The 20,155-nt window shown below is 42.0% G+C and overlaps 1 protein-coding gene across 1 annotated transcript in view; it reads right to left on the bottom strand.

The window, feature by feature from the left end:
• Positions 1-15,527, bottom strand: part of RNF128 (ring finger protein 128) — a 40,883-nt gene extending 25,356 nt beyond the window's left edge. Inside the window, exons 1-3 of the mRNA XM_044682877.1 lie at positions 15,432-15,527; positions 15,292-15,298; positions 12,115-12,362 (exon numbers count right to left, since the gene is read on the bottom strand). Coding sequence (XP_044538812.1) covers positions 12,115-12,362; positions 15,292-15,298; positions 15,432-15,527 — 351 coding nt within the window. The remainder of the gene's footprint in view (positions 1-12,114; positions 12,363-15,291; positions 15,299-15,431) is intronic.
• Positions 15,528-20,155: the final 4,628 nt, after the last annotated feature.

Below are 20,155 nucleotides of genomic sequence, written 5' to 3'. Positions count from 1 at the left end.
AGTGGGGGAAAGAGAGGGGGAAAGGAGAGAGAGAGAGAGAGAGAGAGAGAGAGAGAAAGAGAGAAAGAGAGAGAGAGGGAGATATGGTAGAAAGAATCCTTATCCAGGTCAAGGTTTCACCTAGATGGTTTTCTGACTTTCCTTTCAACTGAGATTCAGTGAAAGAGTGTGGTTGGGATAAAGGAGTAGGAGCCAACCACTTCAATGGTGAATTAGCAGTGTCCATTCCCATTCCCCCACCCCCACCCCCACTATCACCTTCTTGCTAAAAAGGGGAGGGAAGCAGAGAGGAATCTTTGGATTGCTCTTTGAATTCAGCCCAGGTGCTAAGTGAATGTTTTCAGCATCATTTGAATTCTTCATCTATCTATCCATCTATCTATCTGTCCGTCTATCTATCCATCCATCCATCCATCTAGCCATCCATCTAGCCATCTATCTATTATAGATCTAGCCATCCATCTATCTATCCACCTATCTATATCTATCTCTCTCTATATATATATCACATATGAAGGGAGGAGATCAGAAAATTCACTCCCATTCGGTAGCAAGCCCCTACTATTAGAATTCGTTCCAATTCTTGTCAGAACATTTCCTTCTACCATACCAGTTAAAAAGTTACTTTTTTTATACCATTTGTCAATACTAGATTACAAGTGCTTTCTCTCTCCACCAAAAATGTAGAAATAAAACTCAAGGACTCCTTAATGCTGGCCACACTCTTAACTACAATTGTCTGGGAAATATCATCAAGTTTTAGAGCTGGAGGGGACCTCAGAGCTGACAAGGCTGAACCTTCCTGATTTTCTAAATTGGAAAACAGAGGCCCCGAGGTGAAGTGACTTCTTTTCAAAGTCCTATAGCAACAGAGTTCAGAGACTGCCAGCCAAGGGTTAGAGGTCATATTGTTTAGAGGCACAAGGCCTTTTGAGGCTGACTGTCCCACTGTGCTAAACTTCCAGAAACCAAGCAATGAAGGCTCACTGGACCTGGGCCGTGTGCAAGGCAGGATGAACTTCTGCCAACTTGGCTGCCCAACTAAACAGCCGGAACTTGCTTGAATTAAATGTGCAAAGGTAAAAATGTAAACAAGGAAAACATGTCTAACAACATGCAAGGGGGAGGAGACATAGATTAAACAGTCTATTTGCCCATTATGTACATTTCCCAACCAGTTGGAATTTTGCCTTTGGAAGGTGTCTTACTTAGGTTTAAGGGAAATGTGCCACCTTTCCCCTTTGGCCAAGCTTGGGGAAAGTAGCAGAGAAGGAAGTATTTGTTTCATTTTTTTTTAAACCCTCACCTTCCGTCTTGGAGTCAATACTGGTTATTGGTTCTAAGGCAGAAGAGCGGTAAGGGCTAGGCCATGGGGGTTAAGGGACTTGCCCAGGGTCACCCAGCTGGGAAGTGTCTGAGGCCAGATTTGAACCCTGGACCTCCCATCTCTAGGCCTGGCTCTCCATCCACTGAGCTACCCAGCTGTCCCCTGTTTTGGTTTTTAAATTTTCATTTATTTTCATTAAAAAACAGGTGCCAACCAACATTTAAAAAAACAAACAAACCCTCACCTTCCATCTTAGAATCAATACCGTGTATCGCTTGCAAGTGAGAAGAGTAGTAAGAGCTGGGCAATGGAGGCTGAGTGACTTGTCCAGGGTCACCCAGCTAGGAAGTATCTGAGGCCACATTTGGATCTAGGATCTCCTTCTCAATCCACTGAGTCATCTAGCTGCCCCCCTCAATTCAACATTTTAATGAGAGAAGTACCAGGAAATCAATTCTCCCTGGAGAAAAATAGTCTAAGTATTATTGGAGGGAGAGTATTTTAAGTTTGTTGAGCTAACACTGCTTCTAAACACCTTCAATACTTTTTAAGACCTCTAGGTACTAGGATTCAAATGCAGCTATTTATACAGGTTCTATTCTATTTACTTACTGGCCTCACCTATTTGGTTAGGCAGATTCTCTCAGGGCTTCTATTAAAGTAGGCAAAATTACTGCATTATTGGGAAGTTATAAAACTATATTTCTTCTAAAGCATTCTATGACTCCACGTACGAACATTAAAAAAAAATTCTATGGCAGAATTTTCACTCATTTCAATGGATCCATTTTAGGAATATAAATTAGTAACTTTGAAGATAGTGATATCAGGAATGGGCATGTCACTGTTCTTTCTTGGGGATTCTTTTGAAGCCGGCCCACCAGAGATTGGCTCTTCATGACTATTTTCTGCCTTGTGATGTGCTTTTGCTCTTTTGATGCAACATGTGTCTGGGCAGCCCTCAACCACCAAGAGATCAGGGAGGCTTCCTTTAAGGACCGGTACCTTAGGACCTGGCAGCCCCTTCTCTCCATTCCCCATTGTGTCCACTGGAGCAAATCACAGCTGGCTGGTTCATTTCTATGGACTATTTACCATAATATGGGAAGAGATTGGTAACATCTTTATGAATGTAGCAGGCCCCTTTGAATCACAGGTTCAAAATTCTCTCTCGAGTCTACAGTTCCTAAAGAACAAAACCAAACCAAAAAACCCTCTAGTAAAGGACCTGGATGTATTTATGTATAATAGTTGGCTGAAAGATGCCATGAGTTCCAAGCAAGAACAATAGCTGAAAAGGCAGAGAAAAGTAACAACAAAATATTTTCCCCATAAATCTTCAGCAAAATCGCACACAAATACAGCACCAGTGGGAAGAGAGAACACATAATGGGAACACACAGGGCCGAGATTCATGTGCGTGAATCTGTGATTCTGATAACGCAGTGCCATGATCTCAGTGCATGAGTCTCTTCTTCTAGCCTCTTCTAGGTGAGTCTCATAGTCTCCACTGGATGGCACTCGGCAGGACAGTTCTCTTTTGGACTCGACTTAGCTAACATCATTGGCTTTTCCTTTGAGGGCTGAACAGGTGCTGCCATGCCCTTTTGTTTCAATAAGGCCTATACGCTTTGTGCAGCTCTTTTAGAAATAGGAGGACTCTCTTGGCTAGGATCATCAAAAAGACCCCCCCCCCCCTCCAGGAGGAGTTTTCCTTTATTGTTTCCAATTTTCCTATGCTGTTCAGTCAGAGTCTTGATTCTGAGGTCCCTCCTGGCCAAGCTGGAGATTATTGAGTCCAGGTGCCAAGCTCTTTAGAACAAAATATCAGATACCCCTACCAATGCAATAACACCCTCAGGCTTAGTCTTTTCCTGGCCTAAGGTCTTGGGTTCCTGTTAGAACCTTCATCCTAGCTTATGGTAAACATTCCCTGTACATTTCAATTTTCATCTCTGAGGGAGACTATAAACTATCAGGCAATGGTTTTGCCCATTAAGTACCCAACAGTTACAGAGTTCCTGGCTCTCCGGTTTTCAAACAAAGGTGTTGTCTTCTACTTGCCAAATCAAGTGCTCCTGAACTTGCTTTCTCTCTCTCTTTCTCTCTGTCTCTGTCTCTCCCTCTCTCTTCCTTCCTTTCCTCCCTCCCTTCAATCTTAGAATCTATACTAAGTATCAGTTCCAAGGCAGAAGAGATTTGCCCAGGGTCACCCAGCTAAGAAGGGTCTGAGGTCAAATTTGAACCTAGGACCTTCCATCTCTAGGTCTGACTCTCTCAATCCACTGAGCCACCTAACATGCACACCACCACCCCCTGGCCTTTCTATAGAGTCAACCAGAAGCCTCAAGGGGCTTTCAGTCAAGGCTTTCTTGGTAAATGATAGCGTGTACAGGATAGGTATTTAAGAATTAAGAATGACTTCTGGTTTCACTTCCTAGTTTCCTCTAGAGCTATTTTTTGTATTCATCTTGACTGCTTAAAGAAAGGAAGTACTTTCACTAAGGCCCAGGTTTAACCCCATCTTGTTAAAATTGCCACTTGGACTAAGATTCAGTGGCATCCCATGGATTTTGCTGCCCCTGGAATACCTGTATTTCATTCCACACTTTTCCATTACTAGTTCTCTAGTCCACTGGTTCTCAATTTTTTTTGCTCAGTGTTATTATTTTCAATGAGGAATGGCAGCAAACTATGGAAGAGCCAAAAAGCTTAAGCAGGAACATGTGACTGCCCATCCAAGTTGGAATCAAATCGAGGTATGCCCTCTGAGAACCACTTCTCTAGTCTATCACGTCTGTTGACCCTGGCTTATGTTTTTGTTTCCAAGTAGTCGAGGCCCAACACTGACCTTGACAAATTTGAACAGGGGAAGTGCTAGACAGATAGCCTTCTTTAGACACAGCCCAAGTTAAACTGCTAATAAACAATTTAAAAAGAGAATATTTCAATGTAAAATCTACAAATCAATGCCCTTTGTAATAATATTCAGCCTAAATTATGGCCAGTGGAAAGGAACTGGGATGAAAAAATCTGTAGGGCAAAACCCCTTAAATGCCAAACAACCAAGACCCTAAGCAAGCAATTCTTTAAGAGACTCTCAACAGCTAGACACTTCTAGGATCAATTATTTTCTCTTCTAAGAAGATGTAGCCATTCTTAATTGCTCCTTGTGGCTTTGAAATACTAAACTTTTGATACCCAGTAGGTGACTAACAAGTGTTTGTTGACTGACATACGTATAGGACTCAAATGATTTGGCAGAAACAAACTGTTTTAGAGCCAGAATGATTGCCACTGAGGCAAAACTGTCTGTAGTAGTTTTTTAAGAAGCCATACCACTAATTCTTCTGTCTTTTTCTTTCTTAAACCCCTACCTTCTGTCTTAGTACCGACTGATGAGTGGCAAGCCTAGGCAATCAAAGTTAAGTGACTTGCCCAGAGTCACACAGCTAGGAAGTATCTGAGGTCACATTTGAAATCTAGGCCTGGTGCTCTATCCACTGTGCTATCTAGCTGCTCCCCTCATCCAGCACCCCCAATTCTTGGGATCAATTCAGTGTTAGGAGAATGCTAAGGGCTCAATGGATTCACTCGCCTCTAAAACATCCATTGAAACACATTGGAGTTTTGTTCCCCCTGATGTACTACCAAATCACAAGCTTCCATGACTCGCTTCCCCAAGGAAGATGAGGGATGATATAGTTCAGCTGGCATGAATCCAGAACACTGAGTGTATTTCTAGACATCAAGTTAGTCAGTGAATGGATTCAAACAGGAGTCCCATTCTCAGGGCATCTTCTAAAAATTAAAGGAAGCCTTCATCTATGACGCTTTTTTGGATCAAATCAGATTGGAAAGGATGAAGGGGAGAAGAACTTTTTGAAAAACTTGCCTTCTCTAAAACTGGAATGCCATGAGATTATTTTGTATTGGGTTTTCGATGTACCTAAACCTAAATGGTTCTCACTTGAGATCTCCCGGTAGATTTGTAAGGCTAGAGTTTAGCGGAGATATTACAGTTGGATTCATCAGCAAAGAAATAAGGAAACCCAGGAGAGTGGCTCAGATCACTAAGGAAGAGAGAAAAAGGTCTACCATAGAGGTTTGGTGGTCACCTACACCCTACCAAGTTGGAGAGGGCAATAAACCAGAAGAGGAAGCCGAATGGTCAGATGAATAAGGAGACCCAAGAGAGAGCAGTGCCATAAGAAATGTGTCAGATCCAGGAAGAAGGGGTGGTCCAATAGTGCTGAATGCTGTGGAACAGTTTAGGACAATAAGGACTGAGTCAAAACTCATTTGCTAAAGCAAAGAAAAGACCAGAGCTGTTTACACAGAGTAGTGAGAAACCTACAATCCTATAGGTGACTTTGGGTTAAGTTGCTTCTCATCTCTGGGCCTCAGTTTCTTCTTCTGTCAAATGCGAGAGTGGAACTAGATGGCCTCTTGGCTCCCTCTTGGTTCTACATTTAGGATCCTATGATCAACATTTGTTTTCCACTAAACACTGAGAGTTAACTTCAAAATTAAGTTAAATGTTCCAAATGTATGATTCTTGAGGGTAGGGACTATGTCTTATGGAAACCACCAACGGGCCTCTAAGATTTCCCTATGTGCCAAGAAGAGGGGCTGTGGAAACAAAGCCCCAAATGAAACAGTGCCTTGCCCTTAAGGGCCTTACGTTCTACCAGATAGTCTTATTCTTACAGGATGCACACAAAATAAAGTGAAAGAAAAAGCTGGAGTGAAGGGGAGAGATAGCGACCAAGTGAATCAGGAAAGCTCTTGCAAGAGCATGAGCATAGATGGGATTGGTTAACATAAATCTGTAGTGGACCAGGCAATATGGTTGTTAGTGGCATTAGGGCAGGAGCAGAGAAGGCTAACGGTGGTGCGAGTGATCCATCCAGGGTTGGGATTTGGAAAGGGAGAGGTGACAAGGGGGCAAGAGATAAGAGGGCTGAAGACAGTGAAAAACTGAACTGGATAATTAAAGAGTCAAGGTTTTGATGGGAGGCAAGTGAGGTCAGAACTGAGGGTGGAAAATGCTGAAAAACAGCTACGAAGGGCAGAGTGAAATGAGATGGCTTTGTCATCTTTTTCATGGCATGTGGATGGGGCTTTGAAAAAAGGAGAGACTTTAATTAATGGTCTACTTTTATCTTTACCACAAACCTGGTAAGATAGGCAGGGTGGGGGCATTATCTCTGTTTTTCTCAGATGAGGTAACAGGCCCAGGCAGGAATGACTCAGTTAAGGTCATTCTTATGGAGCTGAGGCCAAGACCCTGATACCCTGACTCTCAACTCCCAAACTCTCTTAGCACCCAGTAGCCACTTAAGAAATGCTCCAGAAAATTATATGTTATCATTATAGTTTAAATGTCATGTCACACACAAAACCCCCCTTGCTTCTGCTACAAAGTTGGATAAAGGAAGCTTTTTAAAGCTCGTAGCTTTTAAGCTTATTTATTACAGCTGTCACCTAGTTTTATAGAACTTTAATCCACTTTCTTCGGTGAAAAATATCATTTGGAAAACCTTACTTATTAGATTTCGCTCTTGTCAAAGAGAGAAAGAAAGGCCCTCTATCTCTCTCAGTATCTCTGCTCAATCTCAATCTCTCTCTCGCTTTACACACAGGCATGCACACTGCTCCCACCGCCCAAATAATACAGTAGCATTCTTTGTGGTAGCAAAAAAATGGAAGTGAAACTGTGTCCACCGACTGGGAAATAAATGGCCGACCCAATTGGGCTGGATGAACGTAATAGAATATTGCTATATCATAAGAAATGAACGCGTGTGTGTATGCGTGTGTACAGGTGTATGGACCTGTGATTTCATAACTCCCAGTGAGGAAACTCTCTTTACCAAGGCAGGTTGAGTAGGGAGATACTTTTCTGTGACTTAGAGTCTTTGGTTGCTTGGAGCATGGAGAAGTTGAATGAGTTACTCTGGGATCATGTAGAGATATGTGCCAGTTGATAAGCATTCAAGATGTAGGACTTGAATCCAGGCCTTCCTGGCTTCTGACTGGGAAGGGATTTCAACAAGCATCTAATAAAGCTTGCAGCTGAAAAAGAATGCCCACTACCACACAGGTGCCAAGGGATTATCTGGCCTCTGCTAGAACTGCCCTCCTTGACTCCCCTTATTTCTGGAGAGTTTGAATTCCAATCCTCAATTGGCATCTTTGCAATTTTGACCTATTGCTTATAGTTCTGCCTTTTGGGGCTCACGTAGAGCAATGCTGATCTCTCTTCCAGAAAACAACTCTTCTGATAACCAAAGGCAGCTACAATGTCTCCCAAGCCTTCTCTTCTCCAGGCTAAACATCCCTAGATCCTTCAACCTATCCTCATGTGGCAAAGATTGGAAGCCTTCTCTGGGCACTTCCTACTTTAGCAATAGCCTTTCCTATTAGAAAACATTGAATTTTCCTACAGAAGGAGGGCTAAAAGCAATTAAGATGATTTCTCTTTGAAAACAAAGACCAGATAAGATTTGAATCATGGACTATTAGTGTTCATTGGGTCTTGGAGATCATTCTTCAGCTGGGGTCCACACATCCCAAAGGGATCAAATTCAGTATGTAAATTGTGACCTTTGATGGGAGAAAAACATGACAGCTTTGATTTTGTTATTTCTAACAGGAGAACTGAATTTCTTTCAATGATAAATGTAGGCAGGAAGACATTCTAAAAAGGGGCTCACAGAACCCCCACAAAGGGTTGCATGACCCCAAAAAAGATTCTAATCTAGTATAGTACTCTTGTTTTCCAGATGGGGAAATTGAGGCCCAGCAAGATCCCACAGGCCTCAGGTAGCAGGAGTTGGGATCCTAATCCAAGTCCTAACTTCAAATTCAGAGTTCATTCCATTATGCCATAAGTTCCTGCTTGCCAATTTTTTTTTTGTTCTGTAAAACCTTTTGAAAACCAACAAAAAAATGTATTGTGAACCCTTGGAGTAATTTAATATAGTACACATAATATTCTGCAATTATTTACTACTTAAGGAGCCATTAAAGAATTCTTAGCAAGAACCCCTTGGACCATCATTGTGAACCCCTACAGGTTCTTGAACTACTAAATGGTAACCATTGCCATAAGTGGTCCATCAAGAGTTCTGAAATAATGTAGGGGAGAAAACGGTTTCGAATCTTCGCCAAACACCTGATGTTTCCTTCAGGGGGTTAAACAAGGACTGCTGGCTTCCATGATTTGACTAGGGAAAATAAAGTTTGCCTGCATAAACTTCCAATATTTTATGTGCGTAGCTTAAAAGACGGAGATTTATATTTGTCCCAAACTGAACTGTTAGTGTCAGGGAACTGGTTCTGTCACAAACAGAGCCTAACTTGGGCTAGAAGCTGGTTGAAGAGGCAGAGATTCCCAACCTCTTTGAGTAGCATGGACATCCCATTCCCTTTGGCAGTCAGGAGAAGCCAAGGGACCCCTTCTCAGAACCATGTATTTAAATGAATAAAATAAAACAGAGGGGATTACAAAGGAAACCAACAATACTGAAATCTAGTTCTCAACGTATTAAAAACAAAACAAAACAAGTTCATGGACCTCCAAAAGTTAGGGTTAGATCTAAGGAGTCAGAAGCACAGCGCATTTAAAAGTGAGGGGCTCCCCTGTCTGCTCACCCTAATCACTTGTTTCTTACTCTTTCAGTGCAATAACTCATCACCAGTATTTTTTGGAATATGGGTGGAAATTCAAAGCTCGAATGGTTCCCATTCATCAGTAAAGGAGTACACTGTCTCTTCTAACATTTGTGCTAACAATTTTCCCTGGGAACAAGAGAGTAAATACTCAGGCTCCCTCTTCTCAGCTTAAACACACATTATTTAGAGGTGCTAACAGCCCGTGAAACATGAAGCCGTCATTTAATAAAACCATTAAATCAACAAGTCCCCAAATAAGCACGATCTATATCTTCGCGAATGGCTGGTGGACATTAGCCAGATGAAGGATGCTCGGCCATGGTGAAGACCCTTTCTCATCATTTCTATCTTGGCTCGGGGCTTTCTGGCTATTACTCCTGTGCCCAACATACACCCAGTGCCTCACCAGTACCACCTCATGCACACCCAATGATGCTGGTCAATCTAGCCCCACATTTGAAACTTACCTCTCTTTTATGGTATCAGTTGGTTTGTTCACAAAACAAATCATGACAAAAAGAGAGCAGCAACCTTGAAAACCACCATTCCAAGGCACCAGCTTAGGGGGGCCCCAATATCTTACGAGCATCAATAACCCTTGGCAAAATAAGGTCTGTTACTAGTTAGCTTTGACAATTTCAACAGACATATCATCATACTGATGTAGGTCCTCGATCAATCAGTAAGCATTTCTTCAGGGGGTTACTATGTGCCAAGTCCAGAGCTAGGCCCTAGGGACAAAAAAGAAATAGTACCTGTCCTTGAGCAACTCACATTCTCGAGGAAGGAGAGAAGCTGTACATACGTACCTATGTACAAAATATAAACATGAAGTAATCTGGAGTGGGAGTGGGGACCAGGGAAGAGAAATCAGGAAAAGCTTCATTTAGAGGGTAGTGAGTGATCTGTGCCTTGAAGGAAACTAGGGATTCTAAAGGCAGGAAGGAGGGAAAAGTACATTCCAGGCACGGGACAGCCTGTGTGAAAGGAAGGCAGGAGATGGAATGTGTGAGGAACAGCAAGAAAGTCAGTTTGGCTGGCCCAAAGAGAAGGTGAAGGAGTAACAAGAAGTCTAGAAAGGTGAGCTGGAACCAGGGAAGTACATTTATATTTGATCTAAGAGCTAGCAAGGAGCCAGAGGAGTTCATTGAGCAGAGGAGTGACATGGTGAGACCTGTACTTCAGAAAGATTACTTTGGTAGCTGTGTGGAAGACGGATTGAGTGAGGAGACCCTTGAGACAGGGAAACCAATTAGGAGGTGGTTGCAATAATCTGGGTGAGAGGAGATGAGGGCTTGAGCTGGCCACATGAGTGGAGAGAAGGGATGTTGTAGAAGCAGTTTCAATAAGACGCCTGGTGAGGAACTGAATGGATATGTGGGCTGAGGGAAGAGCAAGAGCTGGAGAGGAGGGGGCCTCTATTTTGTCAGTAAAGTAGGAGGGGAGGTCCTCTGGCTGAGTGGGTGGAAGAAGGGCTACTGGGGCAGGTTTGAAACAGCTGTTGTGGGAAATCTGATGGAGAATTAATTAGGGAAGAGAAAAAGAATTGTTTAGCAGCAGTGAGGGTCCAATTAAGATCTGATCATTTGGAGTGGTCCCAGTTGACAAGGCCACATGCTATTCTATTGCCACTGGACAGCACTTTCATAGGAGTGGAGGCAGATGGGAGTGTGGGTGTCGGGGTGGGGAGTAATCCAGGGTTGGGGTTTGGTGAATTTTGCGGGGATAAGGAAGAGATTGAAGAAGGGCAGCTAGTGTCATGCTGAACTGGTTAATTAGAGGGTCAAAACTGGGTTTTTGCTACCGTTCTGGATATTTCAGCAGCACACTTGGGGCCTCTCCTGTCTTTGACCTCCTTGGGGTATACATTCTCTGTAATGGGGCTGTTGGGTCACAGGTTATTGACTTTCCTCACCCAATTCCAAATGGTTGGCTCCATTATTAGACCAATCCACAGCTCTGGTGTATCTAGCTCATTAGCATGCTCGTCTTCCCATGGCCCTTCTAGCACTGACTATTTCTGTCTCTTATCATCCTGGCCAAAAATGATTCTATCTTCCTGGAATGATAACTGCACAATATGACGCTTTGCAAAATATAATTAAAAAGGTGTCCCCCAAATGATTTATATTTGTTTTTGGAATGCAGAGTCACACAATCAGTTGGAGTCCTTGCTCTAACAGTCACATTTCCACCCACACTCCGGTATAGCTTGGGACCTGAGAGGGTGGCAAGGGGAATAAATGTGAAATGAGAAAGACTCACAATGTTTTGAATAATTTTCAAATCAATAATCCACCCACATGTCCCCCCCCCCAAGTGCCATTTTTTAACCAGACCTGTGATTTCATTAGTATAGGCAGACAGCAGCCAAAGAGAGGAAAAAGTTACCTCAACCCCAGCAGGTACTCTATAACTTACTATCTTAAGAGTGTTGCCTGGGGGCACAGAGATGTTAGGTGACTTGCCCAAGGCCACACGGTGTTATCATTATCCTCTCAAGTTTATAGATGGGGAAAACTGGACCTCTTGGAGCTTAAAAGTTACCAGCCAGCTCATAAGTGTCTTGGGGCAGAACTTTAATAAACTTGGGTCTGGCGGGATATCTGTTCACTGTGCTATGCTGAAAAGAGTGCTAACTACCCTGTTGGCCTCAGTTTCCTAATCTATAATATGAGTTGGAGAAGGAAATGGCAAACCACTCCAAGATCTTTTCCAAGAAAACCCAAATGGGATCACTAAGAATCAGACAGGACTGAAACGACTCAACAACAACAACAGGTGAATTTTTAGAGGATTTGGTCAAGGATTCATTCATTTCCCTGACAACTTTCAAGAGAAGTGAGACTTCAGGAGACGAGCAGGGAAACTGATAGGCTTAAAATAAGTACTACTTGACCTAAGATGGAAGAGGCAAGAATAATACTTACACCCCTTACATCACAGGGCTGCCATGGTAACACATGGGTTGGCACTACAAAACCCAGAGATTGCTCTGTGTACCACTGAGGTATATAACAGAGCCTGCGAGTACATCGAAATGGGCGACATTCAAACTACTGCTAAACAGCCCAAGAAAGACACGGCAAAGGAGGCCCCTTACAAACCTGTTTCCGGTTTTGAGCCCGGGCATTCCTCAGTCTTCGAGCCGAATAAAAGATAAAGTAGCCCACGGTTGCGGCCGTCACGATAAAGAAGGACACCGAGACAAAGAAGATCGAGTAATGATTCATCCAGGGGCCGTGTTTTTTCCCGACTTCAATGACCATGGTCACCTGGATGCCTCTTTGAATGGACTGCAGAATTTTGGTGCCTTTCAGATTGCCTATCATGATTGAGACAATGTCTCCTGCACCTATGAAGGGAAGAAAAACAGAACGATTTAGCTTGGGTGAAGCCTTTGCGCAGATACCTGGATGTACGGGACCCCTTTAAAGAAGAAAAGAGTTGTGACAAGGTTAAGATGCAGAGAAGGAAGTTAACACGGCAAGTCCCAAAGTCTTTGGGCAGGGTTAAGCTTTATATTATATACCATATGATGCAGGGTGTCCCAAAAGTTTTGGGGCACTCGTTAAGCTTTTTGCTACGGACGGCTCCGTTGTTCCAGACACCGAGCTAGTAAAGCTTAACAAGTGCCCCAAAACTTTTGGGACACCCTGCATCATACGGTATATAATCAACCATACCCACAGCAAGCTATAGCAAGACATTTGTTCTCGGGAACAAGGACCAACACAGGTTATCGGAGTGTACAGAACAGGCTGTTTTACCTTCTTTACTCACATATGAATCTATACACTTGATCAAGTCAAGCATTTATTAAACTATCCAGCTCTGAAGGGCATTTGGGAGAGGCTGAACTGAGACCCAAGATACAACAGAGACACTCCAATGGCCTATTTGGAGTTGGAGCCCATTAGGCTTTTTTCCTTATAGGATATATAAAGCTTGATTGAGGACAAATGAAAATTGCATACTGCCCTAATGGTACAAACAAGTCCATTAGGGGATAGAAGCAATTTCACATTCTACTAATGCCCCATTCAAAGACCTAGGAAGTTCAGAGCTGGAAAATAGCAGAAATAGTACAGAGGGTTCTCTTAGGCTGTCTTAGGCATGCATATACAGCACATGTATTAAATCGCATACAAAGAAGTTATTTAAAACCGTATGTAGCTTGTTGTACAGAAGGCTGCTGTATGAACTCCCAATGTAAATACATCAAATTTTACATATTCAAATTATTCACAGGAAGAAAAATATGCCGCTAAATCCAACGGGGTTAAAGTCTCTACTTATTTTCAAAATAGGCCAACTTCCATACTTCTCTAAATGGTCTCCAAAGGTAGCAGTCATTATTCCCTGATATGGTCAAAGTATTCAAAAGAAGAAATCGAAGCTATCAACAACCACATGAAAAATGCTTCCGATCAGTCACCAAGAATTAGAAAAATGCAAATTAAAGGAACCCTGCGGTCGCACCTTACTCATATCCTTTGGATTGGCAAAGAGGACGAATAAGATGACGAAAACAGGTACATTAGTGCATTGTTGATGGAGCTGCTAATTGGCCCAGCCGTTCAAGAAAGCAATTTAGGACTATATTCAAGAAGTCGGTAAGCTGTGCATATTCCTTTTGACTCAGCGACACCACCCCCAAGCCTGTAACCCAAAGAGATCAAAGAAAGAAATGGACCTGCGTGCACACAAATATTTCATAGTTGTTCTTTTCACAGTAGCCAAAGCTGTAACTAAAGGGGTGCTTGCCCACGTATTGGGGAATGACAAAACAAATGGTGTTATATGAAGGTAATGGAATATTGTCCAGTGAAAAGAAAATGACAAAATGGCCAATTTCAGAGGCAACCAGGTAGGAAGGTCTTTATGACCGAGGCAGGGTCAAGTGAGGAGAGCTAGGAGAACAATTTATACAACAATAAGACTATAAAGAAAACAACTTTGAAGGACTTAAAAACTCTGATTTATAAACCAGTAGTCCAGAGGACTGAAGATGAAACATGCCACCCACTTCCTGCCAGGAAGAGAGTGAACTTAAAGTTCAGAATAAGACATGCATTTTTGGACAGAGCCAACCAATCAATCACATTTATTAAGTGCCTACTATTTGTTGGGCCCTGCACTAAGCACCGGAAATTTATTTTGCTGGTCTATGTATATGTATTATGAAGCGGATTTTTCACTTTTTTACTATGCAAATTGGGGGAGGCCATAGGGAAAAATAATCAACACTCCCCCAAAATAAAGTAATTTTGAAAACCAACAAAAGTCTATCAAACCACCAAAATGGAACAGTGGATAGTCCATTAGTGGAGATAACCAGAACTGGAAAGAAAAAAAAAAACCTGGAAGAAAAGCTTATACTTTAACACCATCTTAAAAAAACAAACTAGGCAAGTGATAGATATTACTAGAACAAATGTGTCTCTTTGCTCTTTGCCCATCTTAGGCTTAAGAGTCCAGAAGGTTAGACTTCTCTGCTTACTCCAATACTTCTTATTCAACAAAGGATATGGATCGGGTGTCTTCAGAAACCTCAAGAGTTCCATAAGATACTGAATATATTTTATTCCAAAGGGAATCTGATTGCCCCCCCCCCCGCCCCAACCTACTTCATTTAGCTTTGGTTTTCCTTAAATTTCTTTCATTACTTTTTCAGCTAAACTGGACTATTAGTAATAGCTCTTCCCCCATCTTGACCCATATACCTTGATGCAGGCCAACCCTATGTTTCAACCTGTCTCACTCTGGTCTATGAATTCTTAGCTGTTCATACGGTGGTGCTTAGAATTGATTAAGTATTGAGTAAAAGCTTGCTTGTTGTGTGTCCAAAGATCAGGATCTTTTTCTTTTCAGATTCATCTCTGCTGCCCTGAGCCCTCAGGTTGGTCATGATTTTTTTTCTTGCCTCAATTTTTCTGGATTCTTATTTGTGCATGTTTCCCTCCTCAGAATGTAAGGGCCTTGAGGGTATGGGTTGTTTCCCTTTTGTCTCGGTATGGCCAGTGCCTGGCACATAAGAGGCATTTATAATAAATGTGTCGATTGTACACCAATAGTATCAGTTTTGACATTTGATGGATTTGTGTTTCCACTGTACAAGAATCCAATGAATCCTTAAACTTCCTAAGTGTGTCCTTATTTTCTCCTGTTGTCACTGCATCTAAAACAATGTTGTTAGGAGACAGTGAACAAGAATAAAGCAAAACAGAGTTCAAGGGCTCCGTAAGAGGGATGCCATTCGTTTGCAACATAAATCTCCTCACCTCCAACCTAAAAACCGCAAAAATTGTGCCAAATTGAGGGTCATTAAAATGGCAGCCAGAAGTTGGGATAAACACCTCCACATAATGTAATGCCATCTGAAATAACAGCAGATCTGCCTGAAGCATCCACTCATCCTAACCTCCCTCAGCCTCTCTTTGTACCGGACATATAGAGCTTCCACTGCAATGGCTGCTATCTTGTTCCCTTGCTCCTTGTGGAGTTCCCCTCTCTCCATACCTGCATCAGGTGGAAAATACAGAAAGTACCCAATTTCTAATGGAAAGGGGGGCCTAGACTGTTGGAGGTTGAGGAGAAGACTCAAGAGTGCTAAGCCAGCTAGAGGGGAAGGGGCTTCTCTGTCTGAACTAAAGGAAGGTGAAAAACTAGGTAAGAGGGAGGGAGCCCACTGGGTTCACAAAGTACTCACTTTGAAGAAGCCTAGGCCACTTGGTCAAATACCTGCCACATAGCTGAAAGAAAGCTCCAACATGTGCAGGCCTGATCCAGGCCACCAGAACAGAAGTCAAGAGAAAAAGGCTGCTCATAAGCCTATTCCCCCAACCAGATTAGCTAACAGGGAGCCTCGGACAGGATAACGAGGAACTAATCAGAAAGGATCACCATACAAAGACTAATATATTATTATAGAAAGACCACAAGCCACCAATGAAAAAGAAAATAAGACAGAAATAATGGAGCAGCAATGATAAACTATAGTAGGGCTCAAAAGAGAAATGAGAAGGAGCATTAACATAGCACCATAAAGTTTTCAAGGCACTTTACTTATATTATCTCCTTTGGTCCTCACTAGAACCCTGGTAAAGTAAGAGCTATCATTATCCTCATTTTACAGATAAGGAAACTTAGCTGAATCAAGAGAGGTTAAGTGACTTGCCTAGGGTTATACAGCTAAATGTCTAAGATAGCATTGGAACTCCAGTCTTTCTGACTTTCAAAAAGCCAGTGCTGGGGCAGCTGGGTAGCTCAATGGATGGAGAGCCAGGCCTAGAGACGGGAGGTCCCAAGTTCAAATCTGGCCTCAGACACTTCCCAGCTGGGTGACCCTGGGCAAGTCACTTGACCCCCATTGCCTACCCTTACCAATCTTCCACCTATAAAGTCAATACACAGAAGTTAAGGGTTTAAAATTTAAAAAAAGCCAGTGCTCTACATACTACATCACATAAAATTCTAAAAAAAAAATCAGAAATTAGAGAGGAAATAAGTACACAAGGAAGAAACCAGTAAGAGAAACAAGAGAGTAGATAATGTAGAAAATACAATAGTGTTTTTCTGAAAATGTAAAGTGTCTGAAAAAGAAAATGATAGCAGGTGGCTAGGTGACTCCATGGAGAGAGCACCAGGCCTGGAGGCAGAAGATCTGGGCTCAAATTTGACCTCAGACATTTCTTAGCTGTAGGAGCATGGGCAAGTCACTTAACTCTGATTGCCTGCCCTCACCGCTCTTTTGCCTTGGAACCAATTCACAGTATTGATTATAAGACAGAAGGTGAAGGTTAAAAAAAAAAGAAAATGATAGGCTTGAAATTTAAAATACAGATGTGATAGAAAATCTAGCAAAGAATGACAACAATGGGAAAGAACACATGACTTGATCTATACAAGCCAAAAGAAACCGTGCAGAGAGAATGTGAGGAGAGAATCATAGAAACATTGAGAATTAGAAAGCCTGAGTACCAAATTGTGTAGGAAATAAAACTTCCCAGAAGTACTGAAAACAGAGGGCACAGAAGTGAGAATGTCCCTAGTTCTTCTTTTTGTGTGTACGTGATGAGCATGCCATCTCTGCCTTTATCTAAGAGCTTGATAAAAATGTTCAAATCACAGGACCAAGCAGAGATCTCTGGAGTACAGCTTTGGAGATGACTTCCTGCCAAGCAAGATGTCATGGAACCATTTAATGACCGCTCTTTGGGTCTGCCCATTCAGCTGCTCCTGCATTTGTCTAATTCTATTATTGTCGACATCTCTCCATGTTTTTCATAATAACAATAGGAGATAGATATTTGATGAAATGCTTGGGTAAAAGCTGGGCAAACAACACCGACAGCATTCCCCTCATTTATTACTTTTGGTAATCCAGAGGGAGGCAGGGAGGGAATAAGAGAATGATTACAATGAGACTCAACATACCAAGATTTGGGGAAGGCAGGGAAATCAGTTCTCAGAGACAAATCATCTCTGAAAACACGTATTGACAAAATAGAGAAAGAGAAGATTAATGAATGGCGTATGTAATTTAAAACAAATTATCAAACTGGAAATAATTACAAAAGAAGCAAGCTTGAAAATTAGAAGAGAAAGAGATCAAATTGAAAGCAAGAGATTATAAACCTTCTAAACAAAACCAAGGGCTTTAAAAACAAAAAGAAAAGAAAAAAAATGTACAAAACTTTAGTTAATTTGATTTTTAAAAGGGAAAGAAGAAAATCAAATGACCAAAATAAAAAAATGAATTAGGGTAAATTCACAACAGAGGAAATTATCAGAAACTACTATACTCAAGTATACGCCAACTAATCTGAGAACATAAAGGGAAATGGATGTTTACCTACAAAAATATACAATACCCAAGAGCTCTTAAAAAAATTCATGCTCAGAAAGACAAACTGAACAAGTAATAAATGAACAACCAAAATGGGGGGGGGGGGGGGAAACCACTCCAGTCCAGGCAGATTTACAAGTAAATTCTATCAAGTGTTTTAAAAGCAATGCAGTGACTTAGGCTGCAAAAATTATTCTTAATAACTGGGAAAGGAGTCATGCTACCAAGCACAATTAGGAGACAAATACAGAACTAATGGCCAAACCAGAGAAACAGGACTATAAATCAATCTCACTGATGAATACTGACGAAAACATTTAAAATGAAATCCTAATTAAAAAGGCTGCAACAACATAGGTAAAATTATTTACTGTGGTCAAGATGGATTTATCTCATGGATGAAAAGATGGTTCCCCATTAGGGAAACAATTAGCCTCATCATATAAACAACAAAAACTAAATGGTTATGACTCTGGAGACCGAGGAAAAAGCCTTGAATAAAATGCAGCACTGATTTCTCCAACTCTAAAAACCTTGGACATGAGAGAGCCCTTGAATATAATAAATATTCTATATAAATCTCAAACCCATCATTATTTGCAATGGAAAAATACTAGATACAAGGGGGGAAAAAAGCAAACCAATGAAACATAAAACTACACCGAAGAGAACAGAATGAAATTCAGAGAGGGCACGATAGAGTCATGGTTTCCGAAGCGATGCTCTTTCTGTTCTTTTATATGGAAATGCTCGTGTCTGTTGATGACTGTCGAGTTCATTATTTTTTAAAAATTATTTTAAAATACAAAAAGAAAAAGCATGAAGCTTTCCCAAGAAATAACAGTAGCTGACATTTACATAATTCTTTATCCATATTATCTCACTTTTTGCTTATCTAGTCTGTCCCACCCATCTAATTTCTCTTCTGTTAACCAGTACCATATGGTTTCTCTTATATAGTGGGAAATGATTCAAAATAAGGCCAGAGAGGGGAGCTGGAGCTAGACTGTCAAGGGCTTTAAGGACCAGAACAGTAAGAATTTCTATTGGATCCTAGGGACTTTTTGAGTGGCTTAGTCAGGGCTTTGAGTTGGGAATACCACAGCTGCATGGAGGATGCATTTAAGAGGGCAGAGATTGTAAGGCAAGGGAACAATTAGGAGGACACTACTGCAGCAGTCCTAGGGAAGAAGGAAAAAGGCTTGTAGGGATGAAGGCAGTATGAGTGGGGAGACGGGGATGAAGGGAAAGACTGTGGAAGGAGAATCGGCGAGATTTGGGAAATGACTGGCTAGCCGGGGTGAGGGAGCCGGAAGGTTTTGAGTCTGCCTGACTCAAAGGATGAAGGTGCCCTCAACAGAAGAAACAGGGAGGTCAGAAATATCAATATGTCAGCTAGGATCAGGAAAGGAGATGGGGAACCTGTGTTTGGGGCTCAAACTCAACATTTTGGTATGTGTATGGACCATTCAATTGGAACTGTCTGGCGGGTAGACCAAATTCAGTGAACTATTTGAAGAGCGATAAATGAGCCCATGGGGGCTGAGGAGGCCACCCAGAGACAGCCAGGGAAAGAGGAAACTGGCCTTAGACGATATCCACTTGCATAATGAACTAGCCAAGGAGACTTCAAGGGAAGGATTCCATTGGGGGCTAGGGAGATAGATATATTCAGAAACAAAACTTAAGTTAAAAACAAAAAGTTGTGCTCAAGGTTTCAGTTAAAAAGAGAACAAATGCTTTAGGATGGGTCTAATAATTGGGCAATGGAATTTGCAATCCTCCTCCCTCCCTTTGCCCCCCCACCCCCGAGAAAAAATCCAAAGCACAGGTGACACAAGTGTAATGGATGGAAAGAAGAGTTTAACCCATCTGTAGCATGCTCTCAAGGAAAGGCCAGCGTCAAAGCTATGGCTGCCTGGAAAGTGGGGTGGGAGTGGGCCTCTCTGGCAGACAAAGGGCAGTGGCAGCCTCCTGAGTGCAGAACTGGTTGGTACACTTGAAAAAGTGAAAGGAGCCAGGACTGCCTCAGGCACTCTGGGAGCAGGGAAGCTGAGGGTTTGTACCTGGGGCCCACAAAGCCTGTTTCCCCCGATATGTAGCCAACTATTTTTGTAACTATAGAATAACTATAGATCAGTAAAACTGACTTCCTTTGTAATCTTGTGGATTTTAGTCAGAGGATTTAACATCATCATCATCATTTTGGGGTGTCCTTAGTCTTCACCAGACTGTTGCCAAAGGGGTCTGGGCCAGACACAAAAAGGATATGTTTCTAATAAGATAAAGCCAAGAAT

Source organism: Gracilinanus agilis, chromosome X, assembly GCF_016433145.1.
Source record: "Gracilinanus agilis isolate LMUSP501 chromosome X, AgileGrace, whole genome shotgun sequence".
Lineage (NCBI taxonomy): Eukaryota > Metazoa > Chordata > Mammalia > Didelphimorphia > Didelphidae > Gracilinanus > Gracilinanus agilis.
This window is presented reverse-complemented; position numbering and strand designations above follow the sequence as displayed.